Source organism: Cyprinus carpio, chromosome B13 (assembly GCF_018340385.1).
Source record: "Cyprinus carpio isolate SPL01 chromosome B13, ASM1834038v1, whole genome shotgun sequence".
NCBI lineage: Eukaryota > Metazoa > Chordata > Actinopteri > Cypriniformes > Cyprinidae > Cyprinus > Cyprinus carpio.
The window spans coordinates 26,853,309-26,867,548 of NC_056609.1; the positions used below are offsets into that span (position 1 = coordinate 26,853,309).

The following is a 14,240-nucleotide window of genomic DNA, read 5'->3' on the forward strand; positions in this document are numbered from 1 at the left end:
GCCTGTTTCCACCACTGAATAAAAAATAAAAAGGCAATTGTGAACTTTTTTTCTGACAATTCTGACTTTTTTTCCCCCTCAGAATTGCAATATAAACTCACAATCTTGAGAAATAAAGTCAGGATTACAAAAAATTATAAGAAAACAAGGTCAAGGTCAAAAACACTTTAATTGTCTTATAATATGCATTTATTTTTACCTTACTTGCTCAACGATCCCAAACGATTTGCTCAATGATTCATTTTTCCAAACCCCTTCTTTGCGTGACACTAATCTGCGGTGATTGGTCTGATTGAATCATGTCTGTAATGCCTGATAAAGCAGCGTTTGTGAGCGCAGTGCTGCTTTGTGCAAAAAAAATACAGTGTTACCAGGGAAGCCCCGCTATTTTTTTACTGCTCCAAAAGCAGCACCTAGTGGCAAAGAATGAATTTGCATTTTCATTCAGACCAATGTGAAAAGACCAACAAGTGGGTAGTCTATATGCTAATGATTCATGTTGACTTCACATGAAACAGCTTGGAGTATGTTTTAAAAATGACTCATTTCAGTGATTCAGTGTTGACTCTTTCTTTTGAGAAACAATAATTTTATACACGGTGCACTTTTAGATTTAAAACTTTGTGGGATGTTTTCATTCAATTTGAGCGGTGTTACACACTGCATGAAAGGTTCAGAGTTGACTCTTTCAATAGGGGCACTTTTAAGATAATTTTCATAATTTCATTCCACAAACTTTGGTGTGCATCACATCTCGTACTGTTTAATACTCGGTTAGCATTTCAGGGAATGTTGTCATGTCAAATTTGGATGCTTATACAGATCTTAGTTACGTTTGGTACCGCAGTGACAGAAAATTCCACCCTGCTGCACCTTTAAATAGACTTGACTATGCATATGTCATAAAAATGAAAAGGTAGTTGTAGAAGAACTCATTTAAATACTCAAATGAACTGCTTCTCTGATGTTTTATTAGGAATTTAAAGAGAACCCCTCACTCAAATTCAGTGAAAAACACATTTTTTTCTGAGTTAATAGAGGCATTCGGCCATTTCACTCCCTCTTATGTGTTGACTTAAGATCATTATAAATTACGAGAAATGAACAAACTGCCTTATCCACCCTTACAAACCTTCTGGGAAGATTTGGTCTTTAAGTTGGTGACGAAATGGGCCTGACAACAAGCATCCACCAGTATCGATATCAGTGACAGCTTCGCCATTTGGAAAGTTTTAATCAGCTGCTTTCACAGCCAGAATAAATATAATTTTACAAGACAAAAGCCGCTGTGACTTTTGAGAATAGTGAAGGCACTGGATCCGGCCTTCTTGTGCAACAGCAAATCAAGAGTGATAGACGTAACATGATAAACGTAACATGATGACAAGAGGATCATGTTTAAAAAGGATGAATCAGCCCACAGAGAGAAGAATCTGGGAGCGTATCTTATTTCTATTGACACTGATGGTCTCCAGTCAGAGTTCAGAACACCATCTGGTTTTCAGTGAAGGAAGCGGATGCTCATCTTCTGTTCGACATCCACTTTTTCCAATACCTGAGGGAAAGAAAAGGGGTGTTTGAAAATAAATAAATCACCCAAAAAACTTTGGAATCATTTAATCACTTTCATATCATTGTTGCTTTCCTGAGGCAAAAGGGAACAATTTAGCATTCCATCCACTTGCTCACCAATGGATCTTCTGCAGTGAATGGGTGCCATCAGAATGAGAGTCCACACAGCTCATAAAAGCCTCACAATAATCTACACCACTCCAGCCCATCAATTAATGTGAAAAAAAAAAAATGATCAAATTCCATCTTCAAGACGTTTTTAAAATTCTGTTGCTTCCAGTTGGAAATTAATCCTCAATCAATAATATTGCATTCTAATCTCGTTTGGATCGGGGAGAGAAATATGTTCAGATCAAACACCAAATATTTTGGTGGATTTTTTGATATGACAGGACAACAGGCGATTGACCTTTTCACTGGAGGAAGTGTTATTAATAAATTATGGACTTATTTTGGCCAGCAACAACAGTGTTAAGTTTTAAGCACCTTTACAATGGATTTGTTTCTCACAAACACGTGGCTTCACACTCCACAAGATGTTAATTGATGGACTGGCATGGCGTGGATTATTTTGGTGGTTTTTTTATCAGCTGTTTGGACTCATTCTGTTCCCGTTTTTCAGTGGTAGAGCATTGCGTTAGCAGCGCAAAAGGTTGTGGGTTCAATTCCCAGGGAACACAAATACTGATAAAAAAAAAGATGTATAGCCTGAATGCACTGTAAGTCGCATCTGCTAAATGCATCTAAATGTAAAATGTAAATATGTAAATGTAAATTCTGATGGCACCCATTCACTGCAGAGGATTAATGGTTAGGAAGGAATGTAATGCTAGATTTCTCCAGTTCTGCTCCGATGATAAATAAACTCATGTTCATCTTGGATGGCCTGAGGGTGAGTAAATTTTCAGTGAATTTTCATTTTTGGTTTGGCTATTCCCCTGAAGTAGAACACTCTTACTGCTTTTCTTGGAATTACCTTGGTGAACTCGCTGAATGAGATACTCATGTCTCCATTAGTGTCAGCTTCCTGTATGGTTCTGTCTGCAATGCTTCCCAGTTGCTCATCAGAAATATTCACCCCCACCATCATTCTCAAAACCTGGAAAACAGGCAAGTTTGAGTCTCTTTTTTACATTATTATCTGGTGCCATCAAGTGGCTCAAGGGCAGACTGGAATTCCCTATGCACACACTTTTCCAAATTACATATTTCCAAAGACTCCCGAGGTTCAAAAAGACCATCTACTGAAACAAACCTGCAAAAAAGGTTCATACTGGATTTTATAATGACATAATTCTGAATACTTATTCAGTGTTGACCCACCCAGTAATACAAAGTATACTAGATACACTTATTTATATTTTATCAGTCACACTGCATATCCTTCCTAGAATTACCTTTATATATATATATAAAAAAATTTAGGTGGTAAAAATAAAGGGATTTGTTAAAATACTCAAATATTCCCTAACAGAAATTAATAGAAGGATCCCATGGGCTTGTGGAAAGATTACACATTGCAATGATAATTCAGAAATATTTTGTAGCTACATTAACATTTGTGTTCATTGATTATGCAACAGTATAAACATGTTTAGTACTTTTGCATTTGTAAAATGTAAAAATATACAAACCTTTCATAGGTTTGTATTATTTAAAAAACCTTATATTATATACAAGAATAGAAATTCAGGTTAAAATATAACAGTAGGGAAAAAAAAAAAAAAAAAAAATCAAGCATTTCCATGTATGAAAGGAAAGTAAAAATAATTTATCCCTGAAATACCATGGGTTAATTCTATTTCCAATGTTTGATAGGAAAGTAAAAAAACAATGTCTCTGAAGTCCCCTAAACTCGATTTTCTGAAATGTATCTGTAACGGGGTTTTCCAGTCTAACAGAGCATCTTCTGTGAATATGAATAGCTGGTTTCAGATGGCAAGGGCAGGTGAGTCAGTGCCTCATTGTTTAGATGGTACAGAACATTCTTTTGTCTCCCGAGTCAGAGACGGGACATTAAGCACGATTCTCTTACCTGTAGCAGCTCGTCTCTAGAGATCTTGTCGTCTCTGTCTGTCAAGGTCATATAACGAAAAGCAACTGCGAAAAACAAAATATTATTAAAAGCTGTAAGTCGCAACACTTTGTGCTAGATGAACACTGCAAGGCCTGGTTACAGAGAACAGGTTTCCTGAGCAGAGATTAAGAGCAGCTAAAGCATGTTTTACAGGATCATTTAAAAGAGCAAGTTTAAGACCAGGGATCAGCTCAAGCCCTTTGTTTCCCCTTTGGGAAATGACATTTTTGCCTGCTCTTTTTAAATGTTTATATGATACTCAAGTAAAATGATATGACAGACTGCTCCATTCTTGAAAGCTTTTAATTGAATCTTTTATTTGGCCACTAAGTGTTTTAAATGGCATTTAATGAGTTTCATAATCATTCGTTGTGTTGAGACTTTTCAAAACTTAAAAGTTTTAGAATATGTTTTTTTAAAATGTAGTTTATTCCTGTGAAGCAAACTGAATTTTCAGCATCATTACTCCAATCTTCAGTGTCACATGATTCTTTAGAAATCATTCTAATATGCTACTTCGCTGCTCAAGAAACATTTCTTATTAATATTAATGTTGACAACAGTTGTGCTAACTCAATATTTTTGTGGACACAAACAAAAACTTGACATAAATATGAGAGTTGTTTGAGCTGGACTCACAGAGGGTTTGTTGGCCCTGCTGTTGAGCGGCTCTCCAGAAGTCGGGGCTTTGTTGTTTTTCTCGTTATCCTCCACAGGACGGAAGTGAGCCAGAGTCCTCATGAAGCCCCTAAAGTTCACCTGATCCTCACTGAAATACATGAGACACCACACACACACACAAAGACTTTAAACTTGCCCCAGACAAGCTCCTGATGCCCCAAACATGGAAACTGCTGTCCTACTTAAGACTCGTGCTTCACAATGTTTTTTCACTGACATGCCCACAAGGTGGTTTCTTTGAGCCCACAGGATGATAGAGTTTGCAGAAGTTAACTGAACGTGATTTCATACAGTAACATTATTACAGCCAAAAATTCACACAAACACTGATATGGAAACTACATTGTCTGAGAAACTGAGACAAAAGTTATGAAACTGATCAAGAATTTGCCCTCAAAAAAAAAAAAAAAAACAAAAAAAAACAAACACTGCAATAGTTTTGCAGAGGGGAAAGTAAACCTGTTTTAAAACCATAATGCATTGTGACATTATTTTCATAACTTTGAACCGCATTTCCCCCCATTTTCATTATTTTGAAAAAAAATCTGTACAAAAAGGTCAGTACATTTTGTTATTGAAAGAAATTAATACTTTTACTCTGCTAGGAAATATTTTGTTATTGAAAGAAATTAATACTTTTACTCTGCTAGGAAATATTAAAATAATCAACTAATCAAGTGACTAAGACATTTTTTATGTTACAAAAAAAATAAATAAAATAATTATTTCACATAAATGCTGTTCTTTTGAATGGTCTATTCATCAGAGAAGCCAGATTTTTTTTTTTTTTTTTATCACATTTCTAAATAAATAAGCAGCACAACAATATTGATATTAATAAGATTTTTTTTTTCCTTAAGCAGTAAATTAGCATATTATAATTATTTCTGAAGTATCTTGAACACACTGAAGACTGGAGTAATGATGCTGAAAATTAAGCTTGTCATCACACAAAGTTGTAATATTTCACAATATTACAGTCTTTACTGTATTTATAATAAATAAATGTAATCATGGATCGTCTTTCTTAAAACATACAAAAACTCTTACCAACCCTCAAACAGTAGTGTGTAAATATATATTCATAATTAAAACTTACTTTTTTTTCATGAAAACAATGTCACAATGCAAAAGAAAAAAAAGAAAAAAAAAAAAAGTTAAAATAAGATTCATTTTATTAATCCAGAATTGAATTATTATTAACTATTATCTTCTTTTTTATTTTTTTTTGCTTTTGTCATGAAATACAGACACATATTTCTCCTTTTCTTATTACCCATTTTGTCTTTTCTTTTCCATTCCATTTACTTATATACTAATTGTTTTCTTTCATTTGGGCATTTTTTTTGTTCTTTGTACAGGTATAAAAAAAAAGCATTAAAGGTTGCCATAGAAAAAAAAATAATTGCAAAATTTATAAGGTGTTTGAACACAGTTGTGTGGCCACAGTGTGTTAAAACAACCAACCTATAATGGTAAAAATCCACCCACTCATTTTTCTTTTATAATTCCAATAAATCATAAACAGTCTCTCCACACGAGCAGTTCCAGACTATGACGACATAGTCTGTGAAAGTCCCGCCCATTTGTGACGCTCGTTGTCCTATTAGCATATACACAGCCCTGAGTGAGAAACAGCGGTCCACCATTACTGTTTTCTTGCTGTAGCTGCTGGAGAAAAACAATGTCAGTGCCAAAAAAGCCATTAAAAGTGTTGTGTGTTAGGGTGCACCAATGAACATAGGAGTATCCATAGACCGCTGAGGACACGGTGGTTAAGTTTAATTTTTCCAAAAGAAATGTCCCGAAAAAAAAAAAAAAAAAAAAAACCCGAAAAAGTCCTATACGTTTGTGCTAACATTTTACCGCCGGACTCTGTTAATCTTTTTTACTCGGTCAGTTAAGCGCTGGAGTTGTGCAAAGATTGCTTTTGAAAGAGGGATCAATACCAACGCTCCGTGGGCAAACGTCCAGACTCCAGACAAAGTAAGCATCACGCGTCATATTTTGTTTTCTAAAAGAGCTTCTTGGTTCTCTGTAAGGTTAATGTTGCTAAAGCTACCATTTTCTCTGGCTGTTTTCACTAATGCTTCCTTCATGTGCTACCAGAATGATTGTGAATAGGAGTGTGGTAGTTAAAAACTGCGTTTGGAAGCAATGTGTGAGGTCAATAACACGGTCAACAAAACCCTCCCGCGGACATGAAAAGCAACCTGCGGCAACAGTGTTAAAGTAGCCCAACTGTAAACCTGGACTTGGCAACACTGGAAGGGAGGCGGGAGCACCAGCTCATTTTCATATTAAGGGTACATTATGTTGGACAGTGCGTTTTGGATGGTACTTTAAGGGTGGATATTTATAGAAGGTGTGTTTAATAAAAATCTGTGGGGTATTTTGAGATAAAACTTTGCATACACACTCTGGGAACATCAGAGAAACAATTTTAAATATTGTATCAATGCATTCTATGGCACCTTTAAATCTAATCTGCGTGTATACAGTGTACTATACTGGTGCAATAAAAGATCTATCTGATGTTTCAAATGCCATGTCACATGTTCCTCACCCCCTCTGGGAAGAAGGCATTAATTATCCGATCGCCAAGAGGATTTTATGGCCAACTCGGGAATCCTCTGGAAGTCTTCTCGGCTGAGGAGGAGGACGAAAAAGAGAAGTAGGGAGGGGGTTATTATGCATTTCGGATTTAGTTTCAGGTTTTGCACACAGATGCACTGACAGAAACATACCGGGTGCACCGGGTGCATATAGTAACATGAGAGACCATCCTTAGTTAATAATACAGTGATTATTCTTAGAAAACTGCCCTTCTCGAATGAAAAGCAGTTTTTCCTTTTTCCCTGAAAAGTAAATCTGCTGAAACACCTGACATGGTTTGTTTGTTTTCAGGCTTTTTACTTTGAGCCAGTAAGAGTTTTTCAGCCTGCGCATGTCTCTCTGTGTTCACTGGATCATGTAACGTGTAATAAAGCAGGAAAGCCCATCCCTTATTCTGAGAAAAATGGGACTTGTTTAAAGGATACTTTGACGTCTAGCAGCCTTTTAAATGGCTGATATGAGTAATAATGAATACTGTGTAATAAATTACTGTGCTTAATTAGAACCATAATCCCACTACAATAATGAAAAAGCAGTTTCATAATGGATTATTTCTGGGAGTAACCTTCTCGTGCATAAGGAAAGTCATGGAGTGACCTCCACATTCAGAAACAACACACACCTCAATCTGATTTCTGAGACTATTTATTGTTCAAACAAGAGCCAGCGTCTCTAATCTCAGCCTGACGGATGTTTGGGGTGACAACAAGTACAGAAGGTCATCAACACTGTTGGAATGTTTTTTATTTTTTTTTTTTTTTTTTTTTTAACATTTTGGTAGTTGAGTTTTTTTGAATTAACATTTTTTTAGGTTGTTTTTAAAAACAGATGATGTTGCAATTAAAAACAAACAATTATAACAAGAACACAACTTTGTACTTCAGCATATCTGATAAACATAACAAATTTAGTTTCATAAGACATGTCCCAGAAATGCTTTACAAAAGAGTCCGTTTTCAAGTAAAAAGTTGGGATATTATACACTTCCATACACAAGTTTGGGGGTTTTGAAAGAAGTCTCTTGTGCTCACCAAAGCGACATTTGAGCAAAAATGCAGTATTAATGTGAAATATTATTACAATTTTAAAAAGCTGTTATCTATTTGAATATATTTAAAAATGTTATTTATTTCTGTAATGAAAAGCTGTATTTTTAGCAGTCTTCAGTGTCACATGATCCGTCAGAAATCATTCTAATATGTTGTTTTTCTTCTCAACAAACATTTATTTTCCTATTATTCATCTTTAAAGCAGATGTGCATCTATTTTTATGGAAATAAATTTTTTCAAGGTTTTTTGATGATATATAAAAATAACAGCTTTTTTTTTTTAAATAAAATGTATAAATGTGTTTATTGTAACTTAAAAAAGAGAGATCAATTTAATAGATCCTTACTGAAAGAAAAAAAAAAGAATAATTTCTTACGACAAAAAAAGTGGGGGAAAAACATTTTCGGTAGTGTTCACCAATTTTGCAGTGCATACAGTTCTTTTCACATAATACAAAAAAAAAACTAAAAAAAACTTTTTTTTTTAATCATTCAAAACACACCATTTAATTAGAAATGCTATAAAATCCATTTCAAATATCAAATGCACAATAAAACATATTGCAACACTTGTGGACAATGTATGCGCTATAAATGCACTATTAATGCAGTATTTATCACCAGGTTTAACCATCACCACTGTGCTACTGCTTTCTCATTTTTTCTTTATAATAACCTTTCACTGATCATAATCGCAGTGTGTTGCAGGTCACTTAAGAGGACACACAAAGGACATTACGCAAACAACTTTGGCACAAGGAAATACACGCTTCATAACTGTCCCTTGAGCTCCCTCTTTTACAAGGAATATTTACAATCGTATTTTTTAGCGGTGTAATAGAAAAAAGTTTTCCCTCGCAGTCAAAACTCAAAACACTGATCTAGCCATTCCTTAACAGATTAACTTACAGAGCCTGAGGCTGGTGTGAATGTTAACCAGAGAGCCGGAACATGTTCAGATTGAGACGATCAAAGGATGCTCATTAAAAGTGAGCATGCAGACGTAACCGAGCCGCTTGTGTAATACCTGCTTCCTAGTGGGCCAAAGGTGTTGCAACAACACACTGTTAAAGTTCAATATTACTCAACTCATGTAATTCAGTGCCGTATGTCGTACCTGAGCGCTCCATTTTCTCCTTTATCGAGACTGTGAAAGCGGCTGTAGAGGCGAGTGATCTGACTGTGGGAGACTGGAAAACACAAACACAACAAGGTCTGGTTAAGGACAGTAAACATTCAAGTCACAGATGTGATCATCAGATGGACAGCACTGATTAAAGCTTCTCTGAAAGACCTTACACCAGAGATTTCTCAAACTAGACAAGAGATAGTGATGTCTTGTATCATGGAAGAATTATTATCACCTTGAGATCAGTGCAGACAGGATTTATGAAAACCGAAAAGGATTCAGACACTCAGGCTGTCACGCTTAAATGTTGAAACTTGATACTTATAATTTCTAATAACAAAGAAAAAACATGAGAGTGACAAAATGTCCAGCATCCTGCTTTATGTAAATAAAGATTTTTTTTTTATTAAATAAATCTGTACTTTGCATAGGCTATATATTCTATAAAACTAAATATACAAATGTTACTTTGCATATATCTTTTAATTATATAAATAAATGTGTACTTTAGATTTAAGCAAGCAAGTAAATGATAAAATACAGAACTAACCCAATTAAATAAAGAACTAACTAATTAAAACACAAAATATGCCTAATGTATATATATATAAAATTTTGTACTTTGTATATTTTTTCAACCCAAATAAATAAAATTGAACTTTGCATTAAGTGAGCAAGTGAATAAATAAACTAACTAAACAAACATGAAAATAAATCACAAAGTGTGTCCAATATTCTGGACATAAACTAATTGTTTTCTAAATCTAAAATCTGTATATTGCATATTTTCTAAAGAAAAAAAAATGCATTTGTACTTTTTTTTTTTTTTTTTTAATTAAATAAAAGAACAAAATATCCTGGAGGTAAACAAATATTTTTTTCTAAAAATACATTTGTACTCTGCATATATCTTTTTAATAAAAAAATAAATAAATCTGTACTTTAAATATATATTTTTAAATAAATAAGCATTTTTATTTAGGCTAATATATTACAAACATATTCTGGACTTTATTTGGACACTTGTTTTTTTTTTTTTTTTTTTATTTGTTTCCATAAAAAAAAAAAAAAAAAAAAAGTCATCATACCAAATATAAATAAATACAAAAAGGAACACATTTCATAAGACCACATTTCATGATTCCAGCTTTGCTGTTCATTACCTCAACCAATTTCATATGGTGCATCCTGGGATACTTTATGTATACTGGACACTAACTGTCTTCTTTTCATTCACTTCAACACAATTTAGCCAAACTAAATAAATTTGTAAAGAAATCCATGTAAACTGGAACATCCATTCACCAGAGAAAAGCTGCTTTGACAGTATGTATTCATGGAAAGTGGTTAAAGCCAATTACTGACCACATCAGTGGAACATTTTTCCACAACAATTCAGACTTTGATCAACACAAGTAAATGAGGTGAATGAATACAGAACCATCCCACACGATGTAGGAAGTCACAAAGTGCCATGAGTTGAAAACACAAACACATAAAGAGAAGCAGTGTGACATCCTGGCTTCTGCCCAGTAGGTTTTTCACACCAGAGGATGAGAGCGGAAAAAAACAGACAATTACAAGAAGCGAGAGCACTTTATGTGGCTTTAAAGGAATGTAGTAAAATCTGGGCTAACAAACATATAAAAAAGGTCATGAAACATGCATACAAATCTTGGCATTAGAAAGTATGAATATTAACAGCTATTCAAAACATCTAAAAAGAACCTTTTGAGCTTGGTATGTGTGGTCTGCAAAATAAAGACTAACATATAACCCATACAGCTCCAAAAACATATAAAGCATATCCCCAGTCTATTTCTAGATGTTGTGGGGGTGGACGTTTCTCTCCCTGTGGTTCATCCGTACAGAAGGCTGAAGTACTGAGACGGCGGAGATTGAAAATAGCTGCTTGGCCCTCGTAGCATTTTTGTAAACCTCTAATTGCAGCTGCACAGGTGCAAATGGTGGCATTAAAATTGAATTTCTTTTCATCTGTGCCATGTAAACAGCGATCCAGACATAACTTCACCCAGATGTCTGAAAAGCTCCCAGTTTCACAGTGATGCTATAGATAGAAGAACAATATTGGATTCCCCAAAGAACCTTGTAGAACACACACACATATACACACACACACACACACACACACACACACACACACACACACACACACACACACACACACACACACACACACACACACACACACATATAAACATACATACATACACACACACTCTCACACACACACACACACACACACACACACACACACACACACACACACACACACACTCTCACACACACACACAGGTGCTTCTCAAATTAGGATTTTGTGGAAAAGTTCATTTATTTCAGTAATTCAACTCAAATTGTGAAACTCGTGTATCAAATAAATTCAGTGCACACAGACTGAAGTAGTTTAAGTCTTTGGTTCTTTTAATTGTGATGATTTTGGCTCACATTTAACAAAAACCCACTAATTCACTCTCAACAAATTAGAATACTTCATAAGACCAATGAAAAAACAAAAAAAAAAAAAACAAAGAAGCTGGCTGTTCACAGAGTGCTGTATCCAAGCATGTTAACAGAAAGTTGAGTGGAAGGAAAAAGTGTGGAAGAAAAAGATGCACAACCAACCGAGAGAACCGCAGCCTTATGAGGATTGTCAAGCAAAATCGATTCAAGAATTGATTGAACTTCACAAGGAATGGACTGAGGCTGGGGTCAAGGCATCAGAGCCACCAAGGAATTTGGCTACAGTTGTCTTATTCCTCTTGTTAAGCCACTCTTGAACCACAGACAACATCAGAGGCGCCTTACCTGGGCTAAGGAGAAGAAGAACTGGACTGTTGCCCAGTGGTCCAAAGTCCTCTTTTCAGATGAGAGCAATTTTTGTATTTTATTTGGAAAGCAAGGTCCTAGAGTCTGGAGGAAGGGTGGAGAAGCTCATAGCCCAAGTTACTTGAAGTCCAGTGTTAAGTTTCCACAGTCTGTGATGAATTGGGGTGCAATGTCATCTGCTGGTGTTGGTCCATTGTGTTTTTTGAAAACCAAAGTCACTGCAGCCGTTTACCAAGAAATTTGGAGCACTTCATGCTTCCTTCTGCTGACCAGTTTTTTGAAGATGCTGATTTAATTTTCCAGCAGGATTTGGCACCTGCCCACACTGCCAAAAGCACCAAAAGTTGGTTAAATGACCATGGTGTTGGTGTGCTTGACTGGCCAGCAAACTCACCAGACCTGAACCCCAGAGAGAATCTATGAGGTATTGTCAAGAGGAAAATGAGAAACAAGAGACCAAAAAATACAGATGAGCTGAAGGCCACTGTCAAGGAAACCTGGGCTTCCATACCACCTCAGCAGTGCCACAAACTGATCACCTCCATGCCACGCTGGATTGAGGCAGTAATTAAAGCAAAAGGAGCCCCTACCAAGTATTGAGTACATGTACAGTAAATGAACATACTTTCCAGAAGACCAACAATGCACTAAAATTTTTTTTTTTTTATTTTTTTTTTGGTCTTATGAAGTATTCTAATTTGTTGAATTGGTGGGTTTTTGTTAAATGTGAGCCAAAATCATCACAATTAAAAGAACAAAAGACTTAAACTACTTCAGTCTGTGTGCACTGAATTTAATACACAAGTTTCACAATTTGATTTGAATTACTGAAATTAATTAACTTTTCCACGACATTCTAATTTATTGAGAAGCACTCAATATATATATATATATATATATATATATATATATATATATATATATATATATATATATATATATATAAAAATGCACAGCGGAATTTCTAATCAAAATTGAGTGTTATTAAACATGAATGTATAATGTAATTCTTGTTTCTATATTCTTCCATCTATGTCTTCTAAGACAAACACATCAGCAGCTTCTGAAAACAAGAGATATTCATCTGCTGCCCCTCAATACACACCCCACTCATATCACTCACTCACACACACACACACACACACACACACACCAGATGTTATATAGGTAGTTGAAGCATAACATGTTATGAGCTTCTTATTAACCAATAATATATTTAAATTATATATCTAGAAGGGGGTGTATCTTAGATCCTGTAACTGCTCACCAGTTCCACCAAGATTTTAAGACTTTCTTCTAGCTATTTTCTCTTACCTCAAGTAATATGAAGCCATACAAAATGCAAGCACAATAATACCTACACAAGAATGAGCAAATGCTGTTTAAAATAGTTTTAAATGGCGTTTATTTGTGATATTATATTGACTAGGTCATGAAATACTTCCCAAAAAGCTCTGTATTACATGTGTCATCATTGTCCAAACTCTCGAGCGATGTCTATATAACCCAGACACACTATTAATCCACAAAAAACCGCTACTCACATCCAGTTTCTTTCTTGATTTCTTCAATGTCCTCTTCTCTGAGTAGAGATGAAGCTCTGGAGCCCATGACTGCAGTTTCTACTGGAGTTCAGCTCGAGCTAACACATGAAATTCACTCCTGATCACTAAACACAGAGCTCTATAAAGCTGTCGGATGAACAGTCAGCCTTCACAACTGTCTGTCCCGCGTTATTAACCTCCAGCTTCTTAAATACAACCGGCTCAGGAGCGATCGAAATCAGATCTAGATGAATAAAGGAAGAGTTTGAAAGGCTAAGCTAAAGGTTGGTCGGAGTTGATCTACAAGACGTCTACAAATGCCGACTCTGTGGACACGCCCATAGAATAACGCGCTATGATTGGTCGGTGCGGTTGTCTGTCAAGTGGGCGGGATTTAAGGGGCCAGGCGTGTGCTTTCTGCTGAGGGTGGAACACAAAATTCCTAGAAATGGAATAAAGCGGGTAGGGTGACAATGAAATGTGGATGCCATATCAGGAAAATGCAACATTAACAAAATGAGAACAGCACAATAGAACTGAAAGGTTATACAGAAAGCCATTCAAAAGACAAAACCATATAAATATATAAATAATCAAAACCTATTTCTCAGAAATGTATACCCTTTAGGTATTAAAGTGCCCCATTATCGAATTTTGAAAATTACCTTTCATGCAGTGTGTAACACAGCTCTAAGTGAATGAAAACAACCTAAAAAGTTTTAAAT

General features: G+C 35.3%; 1 protein-coding gene across 1 annotated transcript; it reads right to left on the reverse strand.

Annotated features, from left to right (window-relative positions):
- Positions 1–1,217: 1,217 nt before the first annotated feature.
- LOC109073056 (calcineurin-like EF-hand protein 1) lies at positions 1,218–13,860 on the reverse strand. The gene is given in 9 exon segments (XM_042737494.1): positions 1,218–1,555; positions 2,549–2,671; positions 3,608–3,672; position 3,732; positions 4,289–4,418; positions 6,886–6,941; positions 6,943–6,979; positions 9,113–9,185; positions 13,516–13,860. Coding segments are annotated over 9 exon segments (606 nt in total). The 5' UTR covers positions 13,583–13,860; the 3' UTR covers positions 1,218–1,501.
- Between the last annotated feature and the right edge of the window lie 380 nt (positions 13,861–14,240).